A 25,508-nucleotide genomic window follows, 5' to 3' on the forward strand; every position below is an offset into this window, starting at 1 on the left:
GTGCAAACCCAGAGGCATTTCTCTGCAGATGATACCTGCACCATCCAGGAACGAGGAATGTCTTCTTAGAGGACAAGCTGCAAAAAAAGTATCGCGAAGTCACAACTACCGCTACACTACCAGGAAGGAGAGAAAGGGGCCGTAGTCGTATATATTACGCAGGCTATAGGATTAGATTGCTAAAGCGTACCCCGATTCCTGAGAAGCAGTTATTCCCCGCATTTCCACCCAATCGATACTTTTCTCTCACACGACGAATTCGTCAAGAGTGAGACTCAACGTCGCTGTTATCATCCACCTTCTCTGAGATCGTTAAAAGGCCGTTCGCACCCCGCGTATCGTTCGGGCTGGTGCTAATAGGTCGTTCGCCGTCCTGGGAATCCCAAACCTGCACATCTGGTCGAGCGTGGCGGTCTCCAGCAGCGATGGGCACCTGGCCGGTGTCCGAACCTTTGTGTTTGTGCGCGGGCGTCCAGTCGGTATAATCTCTCCGGACTTCGATATAGTCGTTTGCAAATTCCCCAATCTACATACACAAATAATCAGTGTCCAGTTCAGCTTCCCGGCAGAAGTAATACATACCTGAGCATCGTCCATACCGAGTGCCTCCTCCGCCGGCGACGCCCGTAAGCTGAGGCACGGAATGAAGTCAAGCGCTTTCGCAAGCAGGGCTGTCATGACGAAAGAGTAGCCGACGACAGCGCATATATATGCGAACTGAATGTAAAGCTGCTTCCAGTTGCGGTTTAGCCAGCCACCAGGGACAGAGGTATTGACCCCGTCCAACGCAATGAGCTCGCTATCTGCGAACAGGGCGTTAAATAATAAGCCGACGATGCCTCCGATAGCATGTTCCGCGTAAAGATCTATAAAATACACCGACACATTAGCTTATGGCAAACATCGAGAGAAATACTATCCCGCACCTAGTGCGTCATCAATTCGTAAAAGGAACTTCACTACGAGGCCCTGATTAGCTGATATATCGCCGGGTGCTTAGGAACCCACGTTTTGTTGCGTAGTTTGCAACCACCCCCACTACAATGCCCATGATGAGGGATGCCCATTGCGGGATATAACCCGAAGCGGGAGTAGCCGCCACCAATCCGGCAATTGTTCCCGAGCAGAAGCCGACCATTGAGACCTTGCGCTCGAGCCGGTAGTCGAGCAAGCACCAGACGAGCCCTGCCATTGCCGCGGCGATCATAGAGTTCCATATCGCGAGCACTGCGCGCATGTTCGCGCCAAATGCACTCCCACCGTTGAACCCTAGCCAGCCAAACCAGAGCATGAACGTTCCCATGCACACTTGGGAGACGTTATGCGGACGGAAGTTGAGCAGCTCACGCTCGCTCCGCCTGCCAAGAACCCAGGAGTAGGCGAGTCCGGACACTCCGCTGCCAATTTCTACGGGGCCGCCGCCTAGTAGAATACAAACATATATTAGACACTATCGATGTCCGATGCAGGGGACCTACCAGCATAGTCAAGAACCCCCCATTTATAACCCCAGCCATTTTCCGCCCACGCCCAGCAAGCCAGAGGACAGTACACAATAGTCATCCAGATGAATGCGAAAATCATGGCAGGGACCACGCGACCGCGCTCGGCAAGTGCTCCCATAAGGATGGCGACTGTGACGCACGCGAACTCCATTTGATAGAAGCTGTACAGCAGCTCCGGAATAAGGGGGGACCCAGGGCTGGGATTACTGAGCACCTTGCGCAGAGCAAAACTCCGCAAGTCACCAATGTAGCCATTCGTAGCCGTCGGCGAGAACGCAAGGGAGTATCCCCAGAAGAACCATTGGAAGATGACAACTGCGTTGCTTGCGGCGACGGCCCAGATCAAGGACAGGGCACTTTTCCGCCTAGATAAGCCAGAATATAGGAACGCTATCAGGGGGGCATTATAGGTCCTTGTTTTAGCTTGTGTGAGTCGCAGATAGCAGATTCGCACTGACCCACGCCAGGTACCATGAAAGATACGAGAATGCCACATATGGCAATGAACGCGATGTCGCCACCATCATACCTCCATGCCGTCGGGTGAGTACTCGACATGACGGGATGGGGGGCGAGAAACGTACTGTCCTGACTGGCTCCCTACCCCTCGCGAGATGAGTCGTCGAGTCATTTTTCAAAGGGCATATGACTCACGGGGTATCATTTCAGTTACCTGGCCTCTTCCTCGCCTTGACACCTGGACTGCATCGTAATTCATTGAAGGTGTAATGATCGATCGAGGAAGGCATTCAACGGTCGGCTAGGCATGCAGTACAAATAATCAGAGAGCTCCAAGAGGAGAAACTAATATGCGTCAGGCGATTCGGTGGGCCTGCGGAGCGTTGCTCGGACATTCCTCCGTCATTCGGCGGCTCTCGACTCCCCTGAAGGATTATCGGATTAGGTTCTTCTCCCGCCAGCGGAGCCACCATTCAACCCACTCGGCGGCGGGTATAAGATTGCTGCGGCGTAAGCAGTACTTGTCCGGCGCAATGAGTAGAGCTTGCAAACATAACATTGAGACGATGATACACAAAGAATATTGTGTTGCAGACTTGTACGACTTGGTCACACGACGAGGTGCAGTGAGGAGTTGGGATCAATGGAGAATTTGAGCGCGTCGACGCGCCCATGTCAGGTGAGCGGTCTTCGGCTTTTGCCGGCCAACATAGAAAACGCTTTCCGCCGCATTTTCATGCACAACGCGCTCTTCTGTTCTGCCTCGCTGGTCTCTATCCTAAACTATGGCGGTCGAGGTCTGCGACCGGATACTTTCCCCTCGATAAGAGTGCCAGTTTATGGTACTCGAGGCAACGACGGGGTGGTTTTGCGCGTGAGAGTAAAGTTCTGGTGTTGGGTTGTCAACTCTCTAGTTCCTTTACCTGAGCTTGTAGAGTCTAGACGGCACCAGACATCACGCCGTGGATTTTTTGCTTCGGCGATTTATAAGTATGCTCAAAACCAATTTACATTCGATGCGTACTGTACTGGTCATATAGCTGTCCGAAACTTGATCGCACGCAGAAGGATAATGATATGGTGTGCCCAGTGCCAACTGCAAAAAATACTAATCACAAACAAGATGCCCGAATGACATTACCGAAATACCTTCGACTCATTACAATACTGGCCAAGGTAACATGAAAGCTGCATTCATCGTGCTGTCGGGGCGGGAGACTGCGCGGGAGGATAATGGCCGTAATAGCCGGCGGTTGTGGAATACGCAGCCCCGGACGTTGCGAGTTGCGCAGTCCCTAGTGTGCTAGCACCGACAGCGGGACGGATGTGCGGGGGAAGCGTTGGTGCAACATATTCAGGTGTCGACTGTGCGCCAGACCATGCGCCGGATTGGTAACCCTTTGCAGCATTGGGCGTCATCACGGTGTTTGCTACGGCGCGCTGTGGTTGTTGTGGTTGCTGCTGTTGCTGCGACGTAGACGCAAAGAAGCCAGCATAGCTGGTTGGCATCGTTGAAGGCGTTGTTGCCGGTTGAGGTGTCGCGCCACCCGACGCTGCGGCCGCATTATTTGCCGTTTGTGCTTGTGAACCGTGCTGGTAGCCATACCACGACTGGTAAGGATATTGACTCCCGGTATTATACTGCGTGTTAGGATATTGCGTCGTCCCCGCTGTCTGTCCCTGTGCAGTCGTGGCATAATTCGAATAGTAGTTGTTGCCCTGCTGGGGTGTATAAGCGCCGTATCCGCCTCGATACTGAGTATGGGTCGGCGTGTAGTTCGAGTAAGAGTACGGCGTATACGATGTCGCTGGGGCAGTGGGCTTTTGCGGAGTGACTGTGGCGGTGGTGGTGACGGCAGCGGCGGCCGTTGCTGTGGCAGGAGGCGCGACCGGCGCACCAGTCTTCACATGTATCGTTGTGTCGTCCCGCAGGGCAGTAGTACGGCTTGCTGGAAGGGTGCCGTACCAGCCTTCTGTAGCACTTGCGGGTAGAGTGCGCTGGAGGGTACGCAACACGGATGCGGAAGGGATCAGCGGCGGTAGCGTCGTGTGGTCGTCCTTTGAAGATCGTGGCCGAAGTGACGCAAGCAGAGTTAACGAGTCAATGATAGCTTGTGCTGGAGCCACGAGGTCAGTGAGTCGACTAGACAGCAAGTTAGCACACGCTTACCGGTGTCCCACTCGTCTGATCCTTCCTCCACTTTGCTTAATCCGCCACTGACAGTCCCCAGCCGTTCGCGTTGCAGTCTCTGCAGTCGCAGTAGCGCCCTGGTGTTTCTGTCGAGCAGTTCCTGCACAGCCTGCTCCATCTCCAGGCTTCCCAACGCGGACTTGATGCGCTCGACCTCATCGGGAGGTAACAACGCCCCCAACGTACTATCAAGGTCTGCATCGTCTCCCGCAGCGATCTGCGCGGTCTTCCCGTCCTTGTCCGTATCATCCAGCATGATGACGTCTTCTTGTGCGGCTGCCGCCGGTGCCGGAGGGGCCCTTTGTTTGCCCTTTATTCTCTCCCTAAGGCGTGTCTTTTCTCTCTGATACCATATGACCTCGCCAAGCGTGACTTGACCAACCTCAACGCCCTCCTGGTCAAAGGTCGGCGCGAAGCTAGCATACGGACCATAGTCTAAGAATCTCCCGCAGCTGAGACGCCGCGGGCCCGGGAGCTGTACGGCTACCCTAGGCTTCCTAGTCACATATGCCTCAAGGGTCTTGTCAGTGAACTGGTTTGAGGTGGAGGCCGCCGGGAGGATGGCCGCGAGGTCGGCATGCGCAGTTGGCAGATCCTTCAGCTCCTTGCCATCTGCAGAGGGCTGGGTGTGTTCGGAGTTCAGTGATGTCCACCAGTCGCCAGTGGGCAATCGCTGTACGAGGGCGTATTTGCGATGTCGTATGGGGCTTGGTGGGGGCTGGTCGGGTTTCGAGTCTTGCTCTATTGAGGACAGAGAAGGGAAAAGGGCGGGGAATATGCTTTCCGCTTCGAGGGGCGTTGGGACTGAATGGAAGGACGCGAGGTCCAGAAGGGACAACGCGAGGTCGCAGAAACGCAGTTGCTGTGCCGCAGGAGCGGACGGTCGCGATCTCGGATGTGAGGATATTGGAAACAGGTGCTGGATGGCAGACTGCGGCAGACAATAAGAATATGTTACGTCTTGCAACGCGCTAAACAGTCGGAACAAGACATACTCTAAGCACCCGCAAGGGATGGTGGGAAGAGTCCTTGAGCAATGCGCGAAGTGAATATGTCTGTGTAGGTGCAGACGGAGTGGACATCGTCTCTTGTAAGGTCGATTCTTGGGGATCTGTTGGCAATGGGAACACCCGGTCTAGAAGACCTTGTGTGTCCACACTGAAAGCGTATCAGGCTGACAACCCTGCTAGACATAGTAAGGCATTGCGACGCACACTTCGAGTACATCCAAGATCTTCTGCGCGTCAGATGGCTCAATTGGCACATCACCACTACCTTGTGAACCAGGTTCTTTCACGTCCGCTGACTGCTGTTCTTCTGGTTCCAGACTATCCTCAGTGCGAGGCTGCTTTGCCGAAGGCTGCTCCCCGTTCGCGTCTGTGTCTGCGTCTGCGTTTGAAGTGCGCTTACGCTTTTTGGCGTTTGGTTTGCGAGGCGCGGGAGTAGAGCCCTGTGGTTTGTCCTTGTCTGCTTGAGCAGACGAGCGAGTTGCACGAGCCATTCGTGGAGTAGACGCTTTCACGAATGATGAGACGCGACTGTGGCTGCAGACGAATTGAGAGGCGCGTCTCTGTCGACGCGTCCCGTGGTGAGATTACCGTGACTTTAGAAACCGTGTCGTCGACGGTGAGTGCGTCGCAGTCAAACAATTGCCATCAGCCACCTGCTTTGTTTACTCCCCCATACAAATGTTCAAACTCCGCTTATAGTGGGTTTACAATCTGGTTGTAATAGAAGTTATAGAACGGCTGCCGCTGCTCGCCGTCCTTAGCTCGAGCCATGAAGCTTGCCCCTACTACGAAACCTCTTCTCCGAGCTCAGTTAACGTCAAGGCCGGCCAACGGGCATGTTGCGTTCATTCCGCAAATAAGGAAACTCGTCTTCGAGTACTGCGACAAATGGCCATCATCCGCAAATGCCCGCAGATACATACATGACCACCTCGAGGACCTTGCCCGCACCAACCCACATGTTGAAATTGTGGTCAAGCAGCGGAATCAGCGTGAACCAATAATTCGTGGTTTCTACTGTGCGTGATACCCGTTGTATGCAGCCAGATTAATGCTGGAGCAGATCTGCGTAGTGAATGACAGGGATAAGGTGATCCCGCTCAACGGCTTCGAGGTGACCGGAATCCAGCAGAAGGTCCAACTGCTCCTTGATGCTTCTGGTGCCAAAATCAAGCCTTTGAAGCGTCGGACTGTGGAGAGTACAACAGAAGCTGCGAGAGGCATCTGGAGTGGTCTACATGTCGACCAGCCATTCAAAATATAGCGCTCGATGCGCATGTGGGCACAGCAGACAAGCCACTGGGCCTAGGGTTCAACGGCGAGCGGACGTCGTAGCGTATATGGTGTGTGATATGCCTTGGTTGCAGCGACCACAATAAACGCGGTGCTGACGGAAGGACAGGGTCTAAAAAGTAATGCCGGCAATATCTTGGACACGATAGTTCTAGTTTTTGCTCTCCTTAATGCACCACTTTTTGGATCACGTATCCCACTGCGGGGTTTTGAGAGGTGTCCACTCTTCCAACTCGCGAGACTCTTGATACATCATAGAATCACGACGTTTGACTCTCAAATATCAAGTTTCACTTGGTATCGGTGAGTACATATGCATATGCTTGGAGTCAACAGGTGGGTTGCCCCGGTTCCATTGCCGCTCAATCGCTCGTGTCCGTCACAGGACCAATTTGCCGTCATAATCATTGGGGATCAGTTCACATGAGTAACCACGGACCTCTCAGGGTCGATGTGAAGTTGTCCAACAATGCGATCGTGGACACTCGTTAATGCAGCGTGGCGGCAAGGAGTAACCCAGCATATAGAGGCGCCAGAATCCTTATGAGCGGCGAAAACAAAACAATGTATGACGTAAGTGAAACGCGATCATCACTCATGCCTTGGGCATTGGTCATAATGCTGGCCGAACCTGGCATCGGGCTGTCTGAGCTGACGCCATGTAATAGGCAGGCAAGTACCTTCATAACGGTGGGGATTTTGCTGATGCCGCGTTAATGACCTCGATCAAATCCTGTGATGCAGAGTCGATTCCATACAAAAGGTTAGACGGAGATCATTTAGATCGTGCAGTTGGGTGTCATCGGTAGTGTCACTCTATTCCTGCTGGTTCCAATATACACATGGCAATGCCGTGCAGCCACTTCGGCTCTGTTCTGCGAGCGAAGGAGCCTTTAGAGCTGTATACACGAACGTGTCTGGAAGACCCTCCGAGCAGAACAAAGAGAAGACTATTGGTGACCTCCTCTCTGTTTCAATCCGTGCATTATTCGTTCTCACCTTCGTCTCTGCAGAAACCCAGCTCTCATGTACACCCAGCGTGCCGAGTTCTCGCATTGTAGTCAGTTCTGCTCGTGAAGTCCTGCCGTAAAATCTGTAATGCAAATATTGCCATACAACGATACTGCGCGCTATCGCCACAGTCTGTATGGAACAGTCAGAGTCCCCGAAATTCCGCAAACGCTGTGGACCCTCGACGTGGGTTTGTCGAGTCCGAATCCCGGAGCGCTATTCTGCCGCAACCGTGCCCGGCTTCGTTACTTCGGGCACAATCCAAATGCAATCCCCCTATACTCACACTCAGCCATTTTGTTCATGAGGCAATCGCATAATTTCCAGCTGCAACGTCCTTTGTTCTGCCGCAAGGATGCGGAAGTGCCATATAGGGTAACCTTATTTCGGGAAAAGTGCCTCATGTCTGATGATATCCAGATGATACACGCCTTCGCCGTGCCGTCCTGAAGATCGTGCTGTGTGTCAATCGGGACGCCCTGCGGTCGCTCGTGCGACTATCTCATTACCCTACAGTGACGCAAGGCAGGCGCAGACGGCCCGCACGTGTAGAAAAAGGTATGCTTATGCTTGGAGTGGGATTCTTCGCCCTCCTCTTTCCCCCTCCGTTCCGCGAGACCCATCCCTTCATCAGTGAGTGGCACAGAAGTTTGTCCTTTCCCGCCGTAAGCTGACTTTTGTGTCTTGCTCCTGTTTTGGTTTCCAGACGATGCCTCGTCCCACCAGCTACTATCCCGCCCCAAGACGTGACAGCCAGATCTGGGCCGACTGGCTGCATTCTGAACAAGCCGTCAGTGTGCGTGGATCAATCTAGGAGTATTGAAGTTGCTGACGGTAGAATATGTAGTCTTTTTGGGACAGCTCGCCCTCCTCGACCCTTGTTGATGACTCCGTCAGTATTCTCGCACCTGGTTTTGCTGGTCAATTCTTCTAACAACAAAGCAACAGGACTTTCCCGTTCCTCAAGACATCAATGAGAATGACGAATTTCCCCTGGGCTACTCGTTTGTGAGTCTATACAATCCTCACGACACACACGACGCCTAATCACATCCGCAGATGCCTCGAGCGCCAGATTCACCGCTGAGCGCCGCATCGACGTCGTTGTCGCAGTCATCGATTGACTCGACTTCAGACTATGACGAGTTGCCAGAGATTCCAGTCATCTCATCGGCGTCCATCCCGTATCGGAACGGCTGGAATCACACTGGCGGTCACTGTCGGGACGAGAGCGACGATAGCTGTGAGCGGTCGTTCTGGGCGTCGGTCATTCGTCCAAGCGCGTCACATTCATCGGATAAGAGCCTGCCTGTTCTTGGGCAGTTCAATGAGCGTCTCGTGCCGCCCAAACGGCAGCGCGCTCCGTCCGTCTCGTCGACGATGACGGCGTCATCGCGCACGCGGCCGGCACCGGCCAAGTCAATTTTGTCGTCAAGCTCATCCATCCGGACGAGGACATTGAGAGCGGCGCCATCTGTCAAGTTTCTTGATATGCCCACGATCCACTACGAAGACGAGTACGATCCCCCATTACCGCCATGCTCGCCGGCCGCCCCTTCAGAGAAGCGGAAGCCAAGCCTGCTGAGGTGGTTTTTGGGAGCGGCGGGGAGGAAGTCGCAGGCGGTTCCAGATCGCCCGACAATATCCGGCCCGTTCCCACTGTGGGAGACGCCTCCACGCCCGGTACCTGTCAGCGCGGCGAGTCTGCGTTCGATGAGGTCGAAGGATAGCCTCCGGTCCGTGCGATCGTGTAGCAGCAGGCTGCAGACATACTGGAACAAAGTCACTCGGAAGGACCCATGAACAAGCTTCGTGGCTGACAGTAAGTTCCAGCTTGTCTGGGCTTATCTGGGCTGTCAGCTGACATGGAAAGTAGACTCTCGCCCCTTCGTCTCGTACACCTGGCGTGTCGTTAGGTGTCCCACTTGCCTTTTTACCCACACCAGCCAGGCTTGGCACCCAGTCCTTACGTTACTGCTACCCTCCTGACGCTCTCGGGTTTGATATCGCAGGTTGAGCATTCATTAGGATTAGGGTAGCACGGTGTTGTAGAACACGATAGTAACACGACCGGACCAGGACATTCAGGGATACTTATACTGTGCCGCAGCGGTTAGTCGCCGTGCGGCAGATATGGACCCTAGTACCACCCATGTACTTGCCTATGATTTGATATGCGGTCATTGATCTACCGATAGCACGGTTCAAGCAATGCCATTACGCCTCATTCTCCTGGACATCAGTTATGCTCATTCTTTCGTTCGGCATCCCAGCGCCTTTTCATGAGCGTAAGCCCCTCCGCTCTTGACTGCATCATAGGTGATGTCAATTGTAACCTAGCGGCTTCGAAGTGTGGTGGGAGCTGCGCATCATTGCGGATGACCTGCATACTTTTGTGAGGGGATATCAATTTGCGGCCAGACAGCAACTCACCGATCCGATGGCGAGGAAGAACGAGAAAGTGGCTGCGCTGCTCAGCATGTACTGGGAGAGCGTCGGCAACACACCGCGAGGACCAGCTCCTCCCCTGGCGTCCAACGAACATGTCAGCATCAGACGTCTTGCTTAAGTCGTGCAGAGACGGACCTCAGAATACTGAATCCTCCAAACAAAAAGCCAATGGTAAGACCAACGCCAGCGCCCATGGCAGCACCCATTCTGTAAGAGCAGGCCACGGTATCACAGAATGGCCCTTAAGTCCAGAACGGTTTGGCTTACTTCACTGTACGCAGAGGTGAATTCTTTGCATGGACGCTCAGCTAAGAGTAGAACTACTCACACTTTTGCCATGTTGTTGGGCCCTGAGGCTGTCCATGCATGGCTGCCATTTTATACACTAGAAGTAATACGAGCCAGCGGATGTGAACAAGGTGGGAGTTGTCACCAACGAGGTGAGGACTCGCAGAGGCGCCCGATCGGTCAAGCCACTGCAGTCATGCCGGGGACATTCGAGCTGCCGTCCTTTCCTCCAGCTCAGCAGGCTCAAATCAGTGTGTGGTCCTGAATGGCATAAATGAACAGGCATTAACGTCTCGTCGTTCCATCACCGCAGTCCGCTCACATCAACGCGACCTCTTTCATGTCTCTGCATTGCGTGAGCAGACTGAAGGAGTGCTCCGGTCGTGGCTAGGTGTGTAGTCGAGTCGGGATGCGTTTCAGTGTAATTAAGCTGCCCAAGGGACACGATGGATGACACGGTGGGATAAGGAGATTGAGCTAGCCACGAAACTCCTATATTATGGCCTGACGGTTGGGCAAGGTGAGCATTGTTGTGTATCGCTCAAGACTTATGCTCAGGTCGCCAACAGCAGCCCAGACATTGGGGGAGGAGTATACAGACATCTGGCTACACTCAGCAAATGCCAGTAGACCTCCATCGCGACGCACTAGGCTAGCTCTCCTGCTACTACCCACCCTGCCGTCCTACCTATTAGCGAGATGGGGATCACGTCTTTCTCCCTCTTCTAGACTCGGCTCTGTATTGCGGAGACTACCGACACTCTTGGAGATTATCTCTGAGATGAACCTGGCTGTGTTCTATTTCCGTGGGGTATATTATGATATAGTCAAAAGGGTTCTGGGAGCTCGATATGTGCGTGCTCTTGCGTACGGTTCCAGAGCCGTGAATTCACAGCTTACTCCGCAGATTTCTTCTCTTCCACAAGACCCAAATACACGACCACCCTCATATTCCCTTCTAGGCATTCTTCTCACAATCAGACTAACATATCGCTTAGTGAAATTCATCCGAAGTCACACTCATGGAGATGAACAAGGCTCAGCATCTTCACAGGGGAAGAGAACGACGGATGATAACCAGGAGACATACATCGATGATCGGCGTGTCTCGTCCATGCTAGGTCCTGAAAGACCAGATGATCGCCCGCCGTTAGCCGCGGAGCAGGATGAGCATACAACACTCGATTTCACACTGATACCTGCCGCCGCCAGAGCAAATCGAAACTGCACATTATGCTTGGAGGAGCGTACTGCCACGACCGCTACCGAATGTGGTCACCTTTTCTGTTGGGATTGCATTGTCGGTTGGGGTAGAGAGAAGGTAAGCGTATTTCGAAAGGTGCGTGAATTGTGCTGATGGTGAAACGCGCGTACAGGCGGAATGTCCGCTCTGTCGACAAGCACTAAGTCTGGCTGCCCTGCTGCCCGTGTACAACTTGTAGTTATTAGTGTTACAGCACATACAAGAAAGCGTGGACAGGACAACAGCGACCCGTCCCATTTGCTATTTTGTGCAGTGTCCAGTCCGCGTACAGACAATCATGAAACTTGCTCGATCAGTGTGATGTTGTCGCCCTTTAGCAGTATCCGCCCTGCAGACGGATGAGTGATCATAGGCATCTCGATGGAAGAAAACGTACCGAGATCTCTGCGCGGCTTAGCGTCCTTCACATAGACTTCAGCAGCCTCGTCTACCACAACGTTCATGAACTCGTCGAAACCCTGTGTACGTAAGTTGCGTAAGTCACAGAAAATCATCGACGGTCTATCAAACAGCAAAAACGTAGCAACGGTGATCATGAAGGCGTAGCATGAATGAAAAGTCCTGCACTGGGCGCCTCGATGAGGGCTGGCGAGTGCCGTCGGGCAGGAATGTGGACAGGAATACGTACAATGATTCGCCCTTCGATACGCATCTCAATGTTGTCGTACAGCCAGATAGAGACTTTGGTTCTCTGTGAATCAGAGTGGTAAGGTCTATGAAATAAACCTGCATGATCAACCAACATACTTGTTGCAGGTTTTTGAAGATCACATTCTGGTTTGTGTCAGTATGAGGGTATATAGATATATAATGGTTCAGGCTCACGATGGGCTGTACCATCACACGCTGCTGGCGGTTCGACATGTTGGACAGGTAGCTGAGAGCTGAGACGAAGGGACGCGAAGGACGTGTGGTCGCTGCAGGACGTCGGTGGCTAGTACTTGGCGCCGGCGGTAAGTCAGAACGCGCGAAATCGTTGAGATCTCGGTAATTGCCGTGGCTCACCGAGTAAGTACTGCGCGACGCGTCGTTCACAACTTCATCCAAGCAGCTCGGTTTGCAACAGCAGACATGGAGGTATGTTTCGGTTTTCACTCCTGTTATACTACGGCTTATAGATTACGCTCGAAGCTGCTGACATCGTCAAACACATCGACCGCGGCGGCGGTCACGTTCATCACCTTCGTGCAAGACTTGAAACGCAAGACGAAGCAATGGGGTCCTATGATCGAGCTATGCGCCAGTGGCGAGAAGACACTCGAACGCTTTCGCTATCAATTTCCAGATGACTGGCTGTACAGTGACCAGCTGCAGGGAGAGTGGAGTGCTTTTAATGAGATCTTGAAGAGGAAGAACGACTCCATTCAGGAACAGCTCGGTGCGTGTTCTATGCGAGGTTGCATCGCAATTATTCATCCTATGCAACGTAGCTGGGTTGCAGCTGAAGATTGTCGCGGAGGACAAAATAGTCGAGAACAAGATCAATGACATTCTACAAGAATGGGAGCAGACGCGTCCAGTCCAAGGCAGCATGCGCGCCGACACAGCTCTCAATACCATCAACGTGTTTGAGGGCAGACTCAACCGCATTCAAGAAGAGTACGATCTCGTGTGTCGCGCGAAGGAGGCCCTTGACCTCGAGCTCATCCGCCACACGCGTCTTGAGCCCATATTCGAGGAACTCCGGGACCTGAAGGCCGTCTGGACAGCACTCTCCGGAATATGGAACCAAATTGGCGAGCTACGCGAAATGGCTTGGGCAACAGTTCAGCCGAGGAAGCTGAGGCAGCACATTGACGGGCTGCTTTCGTCAACAAAGGACATGCCGACACGAATGAGGCAGTATGCCGCGTTTGAATATGTGCAAGAGATTCTCCGAGGACTCTTGAAGTCCAACACCCTCATCTCAGAATTGAAATCAGAGGCTCTCAAGGATAGGCACTGGAAGCAGCTGTTCAAGGTCCTGCGTGTGCCGACTCAAGTCAGCCTGCCATTGTTCGTATCAGTTCTCGGCTAAGTGGCAGCATGTTGACTGTATGGCACTAGGATGACCTTAGGACATGTCTATGATATGGACCTACGGAAGAACGAGAACGTTATCAAGGAAGTCATCATTCAGGCGCAAGGAGAGGTATGTCGCCAGTCAGCTCCTCGTTGCCCTCGTGATGCTCACTTCATCTACAGATGGCTTTGGAAGAGTATATTAGACAAGTTAAAGAGACATGGTCTAACTATACTCTGGACCTCGTCAATTACCAGAACAGGTGTCGTCTCATTCGGTACGTAGGGAAGCCAAAATTCTAGCACAATGATCCTGACGTCGGTGCAGTGGATGGGACGATCTCTTCAACAAGTGCAGCGAGAATCTAAATTCACTCGTCGCTATGAAGCTATCACCTTACTACAAAGGTATGCTCAGCTCTTTAACTTTTTAGCAACAGGCATTTACAAGTGTTCATTCTTCTCCTAGTGTTCGAGGAAGAGGTAATCTATCAATTGGCCTAATCGAAGAGTGCTTGCTCACTTCCAATCAGGCTGGATCTTGGGAGGAAAAGCTGAATCGAATCCACGTCTTGTTCGGTGGGTTCAGCCCCATCTCTGCAGAGCCAGATTCTGACGTTTTCCCAGATGTCTGGATCGATGTACAACGGCAGTGGGTGTATCTGGAGGGTATTTTCTCGGGCAGCGCTGACATCAAGCATCTTCTGCCCGTCGAGACCGCTCGCTTCGCCAACATTAACACCGAATTCTTGGCAGTGATGAAGAAGGTCTACAAGTCGCCGTTCGTCATCGATGTCATGAACATTCCCGGAATTCAGAAGAGTCTTGAACGCCTCGCTGACTTGCTGAACAAGATCCAGAAGGCTCTTGGAGAGTACCTCGAGCGCGAGCGAGCGTCTTTCCCGCGGTTCTACTTCGTTGGTGACGAGGACCTGCTCGAAATCATCGGCAACAGCAAAGAGATCCTGCGTATCATGAAGCATCTCAAGAAGATGTTCGCCGGCATCTCGACCATCATGCTCGATGATGACTTGACGCAAATACAGGGCATGGCCTCTCGAGAGGGAGAGGAGGTACAGTTCAAGGATGCCATCCTGCTCAAGGACTTTCCGAAGATCAATGACTGGCTGAGCAAGCTGGAATCTGAAATGAGAATTTCCCTTGCGCAGCTATTATGTGACGCGGTGTCCGAGCTGCAAACGTTCTATGGCGCCATCACGCCGTTGCCCCAGGATCAATTCATGGTCTGGCTGGAGAGGTATCCTGCTCAGCTTGTCACCTTGGCAATTCAGGTCGCTTGGACGGCTTCCGTCGAGTCTGCGCTCGAGAATTCTAGCAGTCTGGATGGACCGTTGGACGTCGTGCGGCAAGGTCTTGACCTTCTGGCCGACGTCGTCTTGACCGAGCTCAGCCCTGTTACTCGACGGAAATGCGAGCATCTGATCACCGAGCTTGTCCACCAGCGTGACGTTCTGCGTAATCTTGCTCAGCAGAGAATATCGGACAACAGAGCTTTCTCATGGCTATACCAGATGCGGTACTACTTGGACCAGAGCATAGAGAATCCTCTGGATAGGCTTGCTATCCGAGTTGCGGATGCAACGTTCCCGTACGGATGGGAGTACCTGGGTGTACCCGATCGTCTCGTCCAAACGCCTCTAACTGATAGATGTTATCTAACGCTAACGCAAGCGTTGGACAACCAGCTTGGAGGCGCTCCTTTCGGGCCTGCTGGGACAGGTCAGTTTTCACATGTTCACATATCAAGAACTCTGCTGATAGCCACTCGATCCAGGTAAAACAGAATCTGTCAAGGCATTGGGCGTGCAACTTGGTCGCTTCGTGCTAGTTTTCTGCTGCGACGAGACGTTCGACTTCCAGGCGATGGGTCGTATCTTCGTCGGATTGTGTCAAGTGGGAGCGTGGGGATGTTTCGACGAATTCAACCGTCTAGAGGAGCGCATCCTCAGTGCAGTCTCTCAGCAAGTGCAGAGCATCCAGCAGGGTCTTGCCTCTCTTGTGAAGAACCCCAATACTGAGATCGAGCTGGTTGGCAAGAGTGTAAAGATCAACAAGAACATGGGTGTGTTCTCCCTGCGTCGATATCTAGCAGAGTTCAATCTCACAGTGTGTTCTAAGGTGTTTTCATTACCACGAACCCGAACTATGCTGGTCGATCGACTCTTCCACCCAACCTGACCAAATTGTTCAGACCGTGAGTTCCGAGGTTCACGGCCGTGTAATTTTACTAAGTGACTCTCAGGATGGCTATGACACGTCCCGATCGGGAGTTGATCGCCCAAGTGATGCTCTTCTCGCAAGGCTTCCGGACTGCAGAGTCGCTGGCCTCAAAGATTGTACCATTCTTCAATCTTTGCGATGAGCAGCTATCGCCACAGCCTCACTACGACTTCGGTCTTCGAGCATTGAAGGCGGTGTTGGCCAGCGCGGGTATTCTCAAACGTGAACGTCTTCAGGCTATTCGGACAGACGAGGAAGATGCTGGAGCACTGTCCGACGCCGTCTCGGAACAAGTGATTCTGATTCAAAGTGTCACCGAGACTATCGTACCCAAACTCGTCGCTGACGATGTTCCCCTGTTGACGAGGTGCGTTTCGTGACCCATATCTACGCTATGTGCCGGTAATGATGGCTGAGAACAGTTTGCTGGCGGACGTGTTCCCTGGTACTGATTACATTCCTGTCAATCTGGATGCACTGCGCGAGGAGATCAGCAAGGTTTGCCAGGAGCGTCGCCTTGTTGAAGGCGAGCGATGGATTTCCAAGATCCTTCAACTCTACCAGATCCAAAAGATCCAGCATGGTCTGATGATGGTTGGATCATCCGGCAGCGGCAAGAGTAACGCGTGGCAGGTGCTCCTGGCGGCTCTTGAACGTCTCGATGGCGTCGAAGGCATAGCATATGTCATTGACCCCAAGGCCATGCACAAGGACGCCTTGTACGGAACCCTGGATCCCACCACTCGCGAATGGAATGACGGCCTGTTTACCCACACCCTTCGTAAAATAGTCGACGATGTCCGCGGCGAGAGTGGAAAGCGACACTGGATCATCTTCGATGGCGATGTAGACCCAGAGTGGGTGGAGAACCTCAACAGGTGTGTTTCGTCCTAGTGATTCATAACTCTCAGCGTGGCTCACGGGTGCAATGTAGTGTGCTTGATGACAACAAGCTTCTAACCCTACCGAACGGAGAGCGTCTGAACTTACCACCGAACGTTCGTATAATGTTCGAAGTGGAACATTTGAGATATGCGACGCTCGCCACGGTCAGTCGATGCGGTATGATCTGGTTCAGCGAGGACATCGTAGAACCGGCCATGGTGTACCGCTACTATCTCGACACCCTTTCTTCTGTCCCTCTTGATGCTGAAGACGAGGAGATCGATCTAGGAGGACGTCGCAACGACACTCTCGCGTCTGATTCGGCTTCGTCTGCTAATCTGATCACTCAGAAGCAGGTTGCAACCATACTCGAGCCATATTTCGCTGATGACAGCCTGGTGACGGCTGCTCTCGTGTTCGCTGAATCAATTGAACACATCATGGACTTCACCACCACTCGTGCTCTCAACACTCTTTTCTCGCTGATCAACAAGACCGTTCGCAACGTGATCGAGTACAACCTGCAGCATTCCGATTTCCCTCTGTCCCCTGAACGCGTCGAGCAATACGTCACGAAGCGCCTTCTTGTCAACATCATCTGGGCGTTCTCTGGCGACGCTCGCCTGGAGCTGCGCTCCGAAATGGGTGAATTCTTGCGCAAGCAGACAGGTGTCGATCTTCCTCTCATGGGCCCCGGTGGTTCGCTCCTCGACTACGATGTCTTGGTCAACAGCGGAGAGTGGTTCGGCTGGCAGTCGCGAGTTCCTGTGATAGAGATAGAGGCGCATGCGGTCACCGCTTCAGACGTGGTCGTGCCGACAATTGACACTGTCCGTCACGAAGAGGTTTTGTACTCGTGGCTCTCAGAGCATAAACCTCTCATGTTGTGCGGCCCACCAGGGTCTGGCAAGACCATGACACTTTTCAGCGCCCTTCGCAAGCTTCCCGATATGGAAGTCGTCGGCCTCAACTTCTCCAGTGCAACAACACCGGAATTAATCCTGAAGACATTCGAGCAATATTGTGAATATAGGAAGACCCCGAATGGTGTTATTCTTGCGCCTGTGCAGATTGGTCGCTGGCTTGTGGTGTTTTGTGACGAGATCAATCTGCCCGCGACGGATAAATACGGTACCCAGCGCGTTATCTCTTTTATTCGCCAGCTTGTCGAAGCGGGCGGATATTGGAGGGCATCCGACATGGCTTGGGTGAAGTTGGAGAGAATCCAGTTTGTGGGCGCTTGCAACCCTCCTACAGATCCTGGACGAGTTCCGCTTAGCCATCGATTCCTCCGCCATGCACCTTTGGTCATGGTGGACTACCCGGGCGAACTGTCGCTCAAGCAGATCTACGGGACCTACAATCGAGCACTCCTCAAAGTGGTGCCCAACCTGCGCACGTATGCCGAACCACTTACGGACGCCATGGTCACGCTTTATCTTGCGTCGCAGAAGCGCTTCACTACCGACATACAGGCCCACTATGTGTACAGTCCACGTGAACTGACACGTTGGGTCCGCGGTATATATGAAGCGATCCGGCCGTTGGAGGTTCTCTCTGTGGAGGGGCTTGTACGAGTGTGGGCACACGAAGCCTTGCGTCTCTTCCAGGATCGACTTGTTACAGAGGAAGAGAAACAGTGGACGGACGAAAACATCGACACAGCCGCGATGGAGCATTTCCCGACGATCAACAAGGACGAGGCGTTGACGCGTCCAATTTTGTTCTCGAATTGGACTTCCAAGAACTACATTCCTGTAGATCGGGGAGTTCTCCGGGAGTATACTAAGGCGCGGCTCCGTGTGTTCTATGAAGAGGAGCTTGACGTTCCCCTAGTCCTCTTCAATGACGTCCTGGATCATGTCCTCCGGATCGATCGTGTTTTCCGACAAGTGCAAGGTCATCTTTTGTTGATCGGTGTCAGTGGGAGTGGCAAGGTATGTCGTGATTGATGTTTCGGTTGAACCGCACCCTACTGACAAATAAGCGAAGACCACCTTGTCGCGGTTTGTTGCCTGGATGAACGGCTTGAATATCTTCCAGATCAAAGTCTCTAACAAATATACTGGGGAAGACTTCGATGAAGATCTACGGACCGTCTTACGCCGTGCAGGTTGTAAGGGGGAAAAGATATGTTTCATCATGGACGAATCAAATGTCCTCGATTCTGGCTTCCTTGAGAGGATGAACACACTTCTGGCGAATGCTGAGGTTCCTGGTCTTTTCGAGGGCGATGAGCATTCCGCACTCATGACAGCTTGCAAAGAGGGTTCTCAGCGCGATGGCTTGATGCTAGACTCTCATGAAGAGTTGTATAAATGGTTCACTCAACAGGTCGCCAAGAACCTACACGTCGTCTTCACCATGAATCCCCCGGCCAATGGTCTGGCTTCTCGTGCGGCTACATCTCCTGCGCTGTTCAACCGTTGCGTCCTTGACTGGTTCGGGGACTGGTCTGACCAAGCGTTCTATCAAGTTGGCATGGAATTCACAAGTACACTGGACCTCGATTTACCTTCGTACAATCCTCCGACTATGTTCCCTATCGCATACCGCGAGCTTTCTATGCCGCCCGTCCATCGCACTGCTGTCGTGAACGCGTTGGTCTTTGTCCACCAGTCACTGCATCAAATCAATCAGCGCTTGAGTCGTCGTCAAGGCCGGTACAACTATGTCACGCCTAGGCATTACCTTGACTTGTGAGTCGTAGTCTTCGTTCCCTGGATTGTAGCTAACCTTACCATGTCAGCATCAACCATTATGTCCGTTTGCACAACGAGAAGCGGGATGAACTAGAGGAGCAGCAACGCCACTTGCATGTTGGGCTGGACAAACTTCGGGACACTGTGACGCAGGTAGAGGAGCTACGCAAGAGCCTGGCGATTAAGCGCTCCCAGCTTGAAGCAAAGAATGCAGAGGCGAATGAGAAGTTGAAACGCATGGTCGCTGATCAGCAAGAGGCTGAGCAGAAGAAAGCAGCGTCCATCGAGATTCAGGCTGCTCTGGTGGAGCAGGACAAGCATATTGCACAGCGCCGCGCCGTTGTCATGACTGATCTTGCCGACGCCGAGCCTGCGGTTCTCGATGCTCAAGCAGCAGTCAGTAATATCAAACGCCAGCACCTGCAGGAAGTCCGTACAATGGCTAATCCACCAGAGGCTGTGAAGCTTGCGATGGAGTCCGTATGCACACTCCTAGGCCACAAGATCGACAGTTGGCGTACTGTTCAAGGTATAATCAGGCGCGACGATTTCATTCAGCGTATCGTCAACTTCGACACGACCAATCAGATGACGAAGCAGCTGCGAGATGTCATGAAGCGAGACTTCGTGAGCCGGCCATCCTATACCTTCGAAACCGTTCAGCGCGCCAGTAAGGCTTGTGGCCCTCTCGTCAAGTGGGCCATTGCTCAAGTCCGTTTCTCCGAGATTTTGGACAAGGTCGAGCCCCTTCGCAACGAGGTGCAGTCATTAGAGGAGCAAGCCGCGCATACGAAGGAGCAAGCCAAGACAATGGTCACTATGATTTCCGAGCTGGAAGCAAGCATTGAGCAGTACAAGGAAGAGTACGCGGCACTGATCCGGGAGACTCAGGCGATCAAGACCGAAATGGAGCGCGTGGAAAGCAAGGTCAACCGCAGCATGAAACTTCTCGAAAGTCTTTCTTCTGAGAAGTCTCGCTGGGAGCTGGGTAGCCGTACGTTCGACACCGAGATGAGCACGATCGTCGGTGACGTCTTGCTCTCTGCTGCATTCCTGGCGTATGGCGGCTTCTTTGACCAACAGTATCGAGAAATGATGTGGCAGGACTGGTCGACACATCTAGCCGAGGCAAACATCAAGTTCAAGACCGAGTTGTCTTTGCCCGATTACCTGTCCACCGCTGACGATCGCTTGAGTTGGCAGTCAAAGGGATTGCCTTCCGACAACCTCTGCACCGAAAATGCCATCATGATCAAACGCTTCAGTCGCTACCCGCTCATCATTGATCCTACTGGTCAGGCTACTAATTTCCTTCTCAACGAATACAAAGATCGGAAGATTACTGTCACGAGTTTCCTGGATGAGGCCTTCCTCAAGGTCTTGGAAAGCGCGCTGCGCTTTGGAAACACCCTCCTAATCCAAGACGTAGAACACCTTGATCCAATCCTCAATCCCGTCTTGAATAAGGAGATTCGCAGAACAGGAGGGCGTGTGTTGATCCGCCTTGGAAGTCAAGATATCGATTTTTCTCCATCCTTCACTATGTTCCTATCGACTCGCGACCCATCTGTCGAGTTTTCTCCGGATATCTGCAGTCGAGTCACGTTCGTCAATTTCACCATGACCAGGAGCAGTCTGCAGAGCCAGTCGCTCGATCAGGTACTCAAAGTTGAACGTTCGGACACGGAGAGAAAACGGACGGATTTGATGAAAATGCAAGGCGAATTCCGTCTCCGTCTGCGGACATTGGAAAAATTGCTTTTGCAAGCCCTCAACGAGTCCACTGGTAATATCCTGGACGATGACAAGGTTATTGATACTTTGGAGACCCTGAAGCGCGAAGCTGCCGAGATCACCCGCAAAGTCGAAGAGACAGACCTCGTCATGAAGGAAGTCGAACAAGTCACCGCCGAATATCTTCCTTTAGCTCAAGCTTGCAGTGCCGTCTTCTTCATTCTGGAACAGCTGAATCTGGTTGACCATTTCTACCAGTTCTCTCTGCGATTCTTCCTCGATATCTTCGATTATGTGCTTCTCCACAATCCAAACCTCAAGAACGTCAGCGATTATCATCGTCGTAGAGAGATCCTGACGAACGACCTCTTCCTCATGGTCTACAAGAGAACCTCGCGGGCTCTGCTCCATCGGGACCATGTTATGCTGGCAGTTCTGTTGGCTCAAGTGAAGCTCCGTGGCATTGAGGAAATCGCTGACGAAATGGAGTTCCTTATGGAGAGCGGTGATGGCGCGGTGGCTGCCAATGCAAGCAATCCCGACTTGCAAAGTTGCCCATACCTCTCCATAGAACAGAAACAGCGATTAGAAAGCTATGGGAAGCAACCTCTGTTCCAACCCGTTGTGACTCACGTGCTGCAACATGAAGACGAGTGGCTCCAATTCCTTCATTCCAACACTCCGGAAAATTCCGTGCCTTCTCCCTGGCCTCCTAGCACTCGTGAGTAGGCCAGCTTAGATCATTACGACTGCTAACCTGAATCGCCTTGACAGCCGCTGTGGAAGCAATCCGTCGCATCATAATCGTCAAGTGCCTGCGTCCAGACCGACTGCTGCAGGCCACAGCGGCGTTTGTGCGCGATGTTTTCCAGGCCGATCTGAATGCGGAATCTAGCTACGACCTTTCGACCATGGTAGCCGACGAGGTTCTTCCTGCCACACCACTTTCTTTGGTTTCAGTCCCAGGCTACGATGCGAGCTACAGAGTGGAAAATCTAATTCAGAACACCGGTGCTCGATGCTCGCAGGTCGCCATGGGCTCACAAGAGGGATTCACCCTCGCAGACCAGGCCATTGCATTTGCTGCTCGTCAGGGTTCTTGGGTGTTGCTCAAAAACGTCCATCTCGCGCCGTCATGGCTTGGACAGCTTGAGAAAAAGCTACAGACCTTAAATCCGCATCGCAACTTCCGATTGTTCCTCACCATGGAAGCCAATCCAAGTATCCCCGTAAATATCCTCCGGCAGTCGAGAATCCTCATGAACGAGCCTCCTCCGGGTATCAAGGCCAATCTGACGGACTCCTTGCGCAGTATCTCGGCCTCCCGATTGTCGCAAGGCCCAGCGGAGAAGTCCCGACTGTACTTCTTGCTTGCATGGTTCCACGCCGTGGTCCAAGAGCGCTTGCGATACGTTCCCCTCGGCTGGAGCAAGAAATACGACTTCAATGACTCAGATATGGCTTCTGCATTCAACACGATCGATGCTTGGATCAATGCGGTGGCGAAAGGTCGGGCCAATGTCGATCCTGCCATAATCCCTTGGGATGCGATCAGGACGTTGGTCAAACAGTGTGTGTATGGTGGCCGAGTCGACAGTGACTTTGACCAGAAGATCTTGGACGCCTTCGTGGACGGGCTGTTCACGCCATCTGCCTACAATGTTGATTTCGATCTCGTTCCGAGCGCCTCTGGGTCTAAAGTGCTAGGCGTCCCAGATGGTACGAAGTTGGACCACTTCCTCTCTTGGGTCGCAGGTCTTCCTGAACGAGAGCCTCCTGCGTGGCTAAGCCTTCCCCCCACCGCGGAAAGAGTTATCGCGATTGCTCAAGGTAAGCTTTGGTCACTTCACTGCGTCGCAGATGGCTCATATGGTCTCAGGGAACGAGCTCCTCGGGAAACTGCGCAAGATGCGGATGCTCAGCGACGATGACGATGATGTGGCAGCAGCAAGCTCAGCAAAGGGGCAGGCTTCGCAGCAACCTGCCTGGATGCGGCAGCTTCTCGAACGATGCCGGGAGTGGCTTGAGCAGTTGCCTTCGGTGAGTTTACTACGCACAACGTGGTCATGCATAATGTCATAACGCATGCAATGTAGAACTTCAACACGTTGCAGAAGCAGGGTGGGGACAACCAGGACCCGCTGCATCGCTTATTCTCCAGGGAAGGTAGTATTGGCAGCAGACTCCTCACGCAAGTGCGCCGAGACTTGGCGGATGTCACCAAGGTCTGCGAGGGCGCTCTCAAGCAGACGAACCATCTTCGTAATCTCATGAGCGCACTGACCAAAGGTTCGTCACTCCGACATCTGTATTATCTGTTGGCTGACCATCATGCGCAGGTACCATTCCTGATCACTGGCGACGGTACAAAGTGCACAAGACCCTGGCGGTATCAGGCTGGATCTCAGACTTCTCTCGTCGCCTGGCGCAGTTGAATAACATTGCTGGGCTCGACAACTTGAACAACGTGGAAGTCTGGCTCGGCGGTCTCTTCTTCCCTGAAGCATACGTTACGGCGACGCGCCAAGCTGTTGCTCATCGTAAAAAGTGGAGTCTCGAGACGCTGCACCTCAAACTGGACATCGACAAAGTTAACGATCCTGGGGCCTTCATCGTAGATGGTAGGCTCGCTTTCAGTCGGATAGCTATACACTGCTGACAATTGGGATAGGCCTCGTTCTCGAGGGTGCTGCGTGGGAGTCGGACAAACTCATTTTGAACGAGGGGGAGACAGTCAGGCTTAACCCGTCGCAGATTCGCTGGGTCCAGGCAGACGACTCCTCATCTCCAGGCACGGTCAACTTGCCCGTATACCTAAACAGCGATCGCAGTCATGTCCTCTTCACCGTCGACCTTCCCTTCGACAGCGCGGCGGGTGCGCTAGTTGCAACCAGGGCGGTCTGTCTGACGGCAGGAGGCTAGACGACGTGGCACGATGCTTCCGGATGATACCCGCAGACTACTTATACGATACCTGATGCTGTCACATAGATTTCTAATGGCTAATGAAATGCATGATCTTGGAGGTTCTATCTCATTGCGACGGTCCATGCAGGCTTGAGCGTGCCGTGTAGTCTACGGCTCTACGGTGCTGCCTCCGACGACGGTGAGCAGCTTCCAGTCTACCTCGACATTCTTTTCGCGGAAGATCGCTCGTGCATCCTCGGCGATCGCTTCGAATCCGCTGGTGGCAAGGGCAAGAATGGTAGGTCCGGCACCAGAGAGACAGATGCCTAGGAGACCAGGATGGCTTGAAGGCGTTATGCGAGACGTGACCTCTGGCAGGCCGGGGATCTGCAATCACGAGTCAGTAGAGCCGATCCCCACAGATGTACAAACGGAATCTACCAGTGTTTTCCGGTATGGCTGGTGTACTCTGTCCTTCATTGCCTCGTATATCAGCTCTGGATCAGGGGGATTTTGTGCGAGTGCCGTGGTCAGCACAGCCAACCGCTGCAGATTGAAGACCAGGTCTTTTCTCGAGTAGCTGGAGGGCAGCACCTCCCGCGCCTTGGCTGTGCTCAGCTCAAACCGCGGGATGATCGCGACTGCCTTGATGCTCTCCGACCAGCCGAACCGCACGTAGTGCCCGATGCCCAGCGGAGGCTGCGGGGGATGCACGCCCCAGTCCGCCCCCGCGTCCGGCGGGTACTCCGGAAGCACCTCGCTCAGGGGCACGCTTGCGGCCTCCGTCGCGGCGGGGTCGAGCTCGCGCAGGTACGAGCCCACGAAGCCGCCGACGAGCGCCGCGGTGACGTTGTCCGGGTGGCGCTCGACCATGAGCGCAAAGTCGAGCATGCGCGCGCGCGAGAGGCGCAGCGCGCCGAGCTCGTTGCCGAGGAGCACGCCCGCGATGACGGCCGCGCCGGACGACCCGAGCCCGCGCCCGAAGGGGATCTCGTTGGCGGCGTGGATGGTGAGGTTGGCGGGGAAGGCGGGGACGCCGTGGCAGCGGAGGACGTAGAGCGCGACGCGGGTGGTGAGGTTCTTGTATGCGTCGAGCGGGACCTCGTCCGCACCCTCGCCGGAGTAGCGGATGAGCGGGGGCTCTTCGGCAGACGGAGCGGAGGGCGACGAGACGGTCACTGAGAGGGTGAGATAGAGCGAGAGCGAGAGGCCGACGACGTCGAATCCGGGCCCAATGTTTGCAGACGTCGCTGGGACGCGGATGGTGAAGGATCTCGACATCTATCTGTATTGTTGATGGAGATGGTTTATGTCCACGGAAGACGTCCTGGCGGCGAAGAGTAGACGGGATGCTGCACACTGGCTTTGTGACTCATACGATAGAGGGTGGCGGCAATACTTAATTGTAGTACATGGATCGAGCTCGCTGCATAGATCTGAAGCCATATCCAAAGTATATGAATCGCAGTCGAGGGACAGCATTCAGGAATGAGCATTCAAGGAAGTCGAAACTGGGTATAGTTATAGCTGTTTTCACGAAAGATATTGCCGTTTTCACGAAGTGTC

The 25,508-nt window shown here is 53.3% G+C and overlaps 9 protein-coding genes across 9 annotated transcripts; 4 read left to right on the plus strand and 5 right to left on the minus strand.

Moving 5' to 3' along the window:
- Positions 1 to 84: 84 nt before the first annotated feature.
- Positions 85 to 2,063, minus strand: POSPLADRAFT_1064356 (hypothetical protein; the record flags this gene model as incomplete). Its single annotated transcript, XM_024481792.1, has 6 exons — positions 85 to 526; positions 583 to 866; positions 927 to 959; positions 1,009 to 1,422; positions 1,479 to 1,895; positions 1,964 to 2,063. The coding sequence occupies 6 exons, from the start codon at positions 2,061 to 2,063 to the stop codon at positions 263 to 265; spliced, it is 1,512 nt and encodes a 503-aa protein (XP_024344727.1). The 3' UTR covers positions 85 to 262.
- Positions 2,064 to 3,158: 1,095 nt separating this feature from the next.
- POSPLADRAFT_1072626 (hypothetical protein) lies at positions 3,159 to 5,656 on the minus strand (the record flags this gene model as incomplete). Its single annotated transcript, XM_024482532.1, has 4 exons — positions 3,159 to 4,081; positions 4,135 to 5,086; positions 5,151 to 5,313; positions 5,370 to 5,656. The coding sequence occupies 4 exons, from the start codon at positions 5,654 to 5,656 to the stop codon at positions 3,159 to 3,161; spliced, it is 2,325 nt and encodes a 774-aa protein (XP_024344728.1).
- Positions 5,657 to 5,934: 278 nt separating this feature from the next.
- Positions 5,935 to 6,429, plus strand: POSPLADRAFT_1130612 (hypothetical protein; the record flags this gene model as incomplete). Its single annotated transcript, XM_024483973.1, has 2 exons — positions 5,935 to 6,184; positions 6,239 to 6,429. The coding sequence occupies 2 exons, from the start codon at positions 5,935 to 5,937 to the stop codon at positions 6,427 to 6,429; spliced, it is 441 nt and encodes a 146-aa protein (XP_024344729.1).
- A 2,413-nt stretch (positions 6,430 to 8,842) lies between these two features.
- Positions 8,843 to 9,647, plus strand: POSPLADRAFT_1064358 (hypothetical protein). Its single transcript, XM_024481793.1, has 2 exons — positions 8,843 to 9,291; positions 9,346 to 9,647. The coding sequence occupies exon 1, from the start codon at positions 8,850 to 8,852 to the stop codon at positions 9,270 to 9,272; it is 423 nt and encodes a 140-aa protein (XP_024344730.1). The 5' UTR covers positions 8,843 to 8,849; the 3' UTR covers positions 9,273 to 9,291; positions 9,346 to 9,647.
- A 61-nt stretch (positions 9,648 to 9,708) lies between these two features.
- On the minus strand, positions 9,709 to 10,288 carry POSPLADRAFT_1127805 (hypothetical protein; the record flags this gene model as incomplete). Its single annotated transcript, XM_024483668.1, has 4 exons — positions 9,709 to 9,852; positions 9,903 to 9,996; positions 10,056 to 10,127; positions 10,245 to 10,288. The coding sequence occupies 4 exons, from the start codon at positions 10,286 to 10,288 to the stop codon at positions 9,709 to 9,711; spliced, it is 354 nt and encodes a 117-aa protein (XP_024344731.1).
- A 116-nt stretch (positions 10,289 to 10,404) lies between these two features.
- POSPLADRAFT_1129039 (hypothetical protein) lies at positions 10,405 to 11,650 on the plus strand (the record flags this gene model as incomplete). Its single annotated transcript, XM_024483800.1, has 6 exons — positions 10,405 to 10,459; positions 10,522 to 10,599; positions 10,648 to 10,728; positions 10,778 to 11,061; positions 11,116 to 11,529; positions 11,585 to 11,650. 6 exons carry the CDS (start codon positions 10,405 to 10,407, stop codon positions 11,648 to 11,650), a joined length of 978 nt encoding a protein of 325 aa, XP_024344732.1.
- A 97-nt stretch (positions 11,651 to 11,747) lies between these two features.
- POSPLADRAFT_1043115 (hypothetical protein) lies at positions 11,748 to 12,336 on the minus strand (the record flags this gene model as incomplete). Its single annotated transcript, XM_024478227.1, has 5 exons — positions 11,748 to 11,800; positions 11,849 to 11,930; positions 12,101 to 12,163; positions 12,220 to 12,246; positions 12,298 to 12,336. The coding sequence occupies 5 exons, from the start codon at positions 12,334 to 12,336 to the stop codon at positions 11,748 to 11,750; spliced, it is 264 nt and encodes an 87-aa protein (XP_024344733.1).
- Positions 12,337 to 12,543: 207 nt separating this feature from the next.
- POSPLADRAFT_1072628 (hypothetical protein) lies at positions 12,544 to 24,071 on the plus strand (the record flags this gene model as incomplete). The annotated part of the gene is made up of 20 exons (XM_024482533.1): positions 12,544 to 12,850; positions 12,903 to 13,467; positions 13,519 to 13,603; positions 13,657 to 13,751; positions 13,802 to 13,881; positions 13,943 to 13,956; positions 14,007 to 14,052; positions 14,101 to 15,213; positions 15,269 to 15,556; positions 15,613 to 15,688; positions 15,737 to 16,081; positions 16,137 to 16,592; positions 16,649 to 18,536; positions 18,592 to 19,298; positions 19,349 to 21,756; positions 21,810 to 22,865; positions 22,915 to 23,075; positions 23,132 to 23,324; positions 23,375 to 23,656; positions 23,707 to 24,071. 20 exons carry the CDS (start codon positions 12,544 to 12,546, stop codon positions 23,955 to 23,957), a joined length of 10,416 nt encoding a protein of 3,471 aa, XP_024344734.1. The 3' UTR covers positions 23,958 to 24,071.
- Positions 24,048 to 25,279, minus strand: POSPLADRAFT_1072629 (hypothetical protein). Its single transcript, XM_024482534.1, has 2 exons — positions 24,384 to 25,279; positions 24,048 to 24,329 (listed from the first exon to the last, which is right to left on the minus strand). Exons 1-2 carry the CDS (start codon positions 25,221 to 25,223, stop codon positions 24,111 to 24,113), a joined length of 1,059 nt encoding a protein of 352 aa, XP_024344735.1. The 5' UTR covers positions 25,224 to 25,279; the 3' UTR covers positions 24,048 to 24,110.
- Positions 25,280 to 25,508: the final 229 nt, after the last annotated feature.

This window comes from Postia placenta (genome assembly GCF_002117355.1).
Source record: "Postia placenta MAD-698-R-SB12 unplaced genomic scaffold POSPLAscaffold_1, whole genome shotgun sequence".
Taxonomy (NCBI): domain Eukaryota; kingdom Fungi; phylum Basidiomycota; class Agaricomycetes; order Polyporales; family Adustoporiaceae; genus Rhodonia; species Rhodonia placenta.

What these genes read in the sequence shown, in the direction of transcription:
- POSPLADRAFT_1064358 (XM_024481793.1), top strand. Translation starts at nt 8,850, where the DNA reads ATGACGGCGTCATCGCGCACGCGGCCGGCACCGGCCAAGTCAATTTTG.
- POSPLADRAFT_1072629 (XM_024482534.1), bottom strand. Translation starts at nt 25,223, where the DNA reads ATGTCGAGATCCTTCACCATCCGCGTCCCAGCGACGTCTGCAAACATT. An exon ending in AGCCATACCGGAAAACACTG is followed by an intron (nt 24,330 to 24,383) that starts GTAGATTCCGTT and finishes TCGTGATTGCAG; the next exon opens with ATCCCCGGCCTGCCAGAGGT.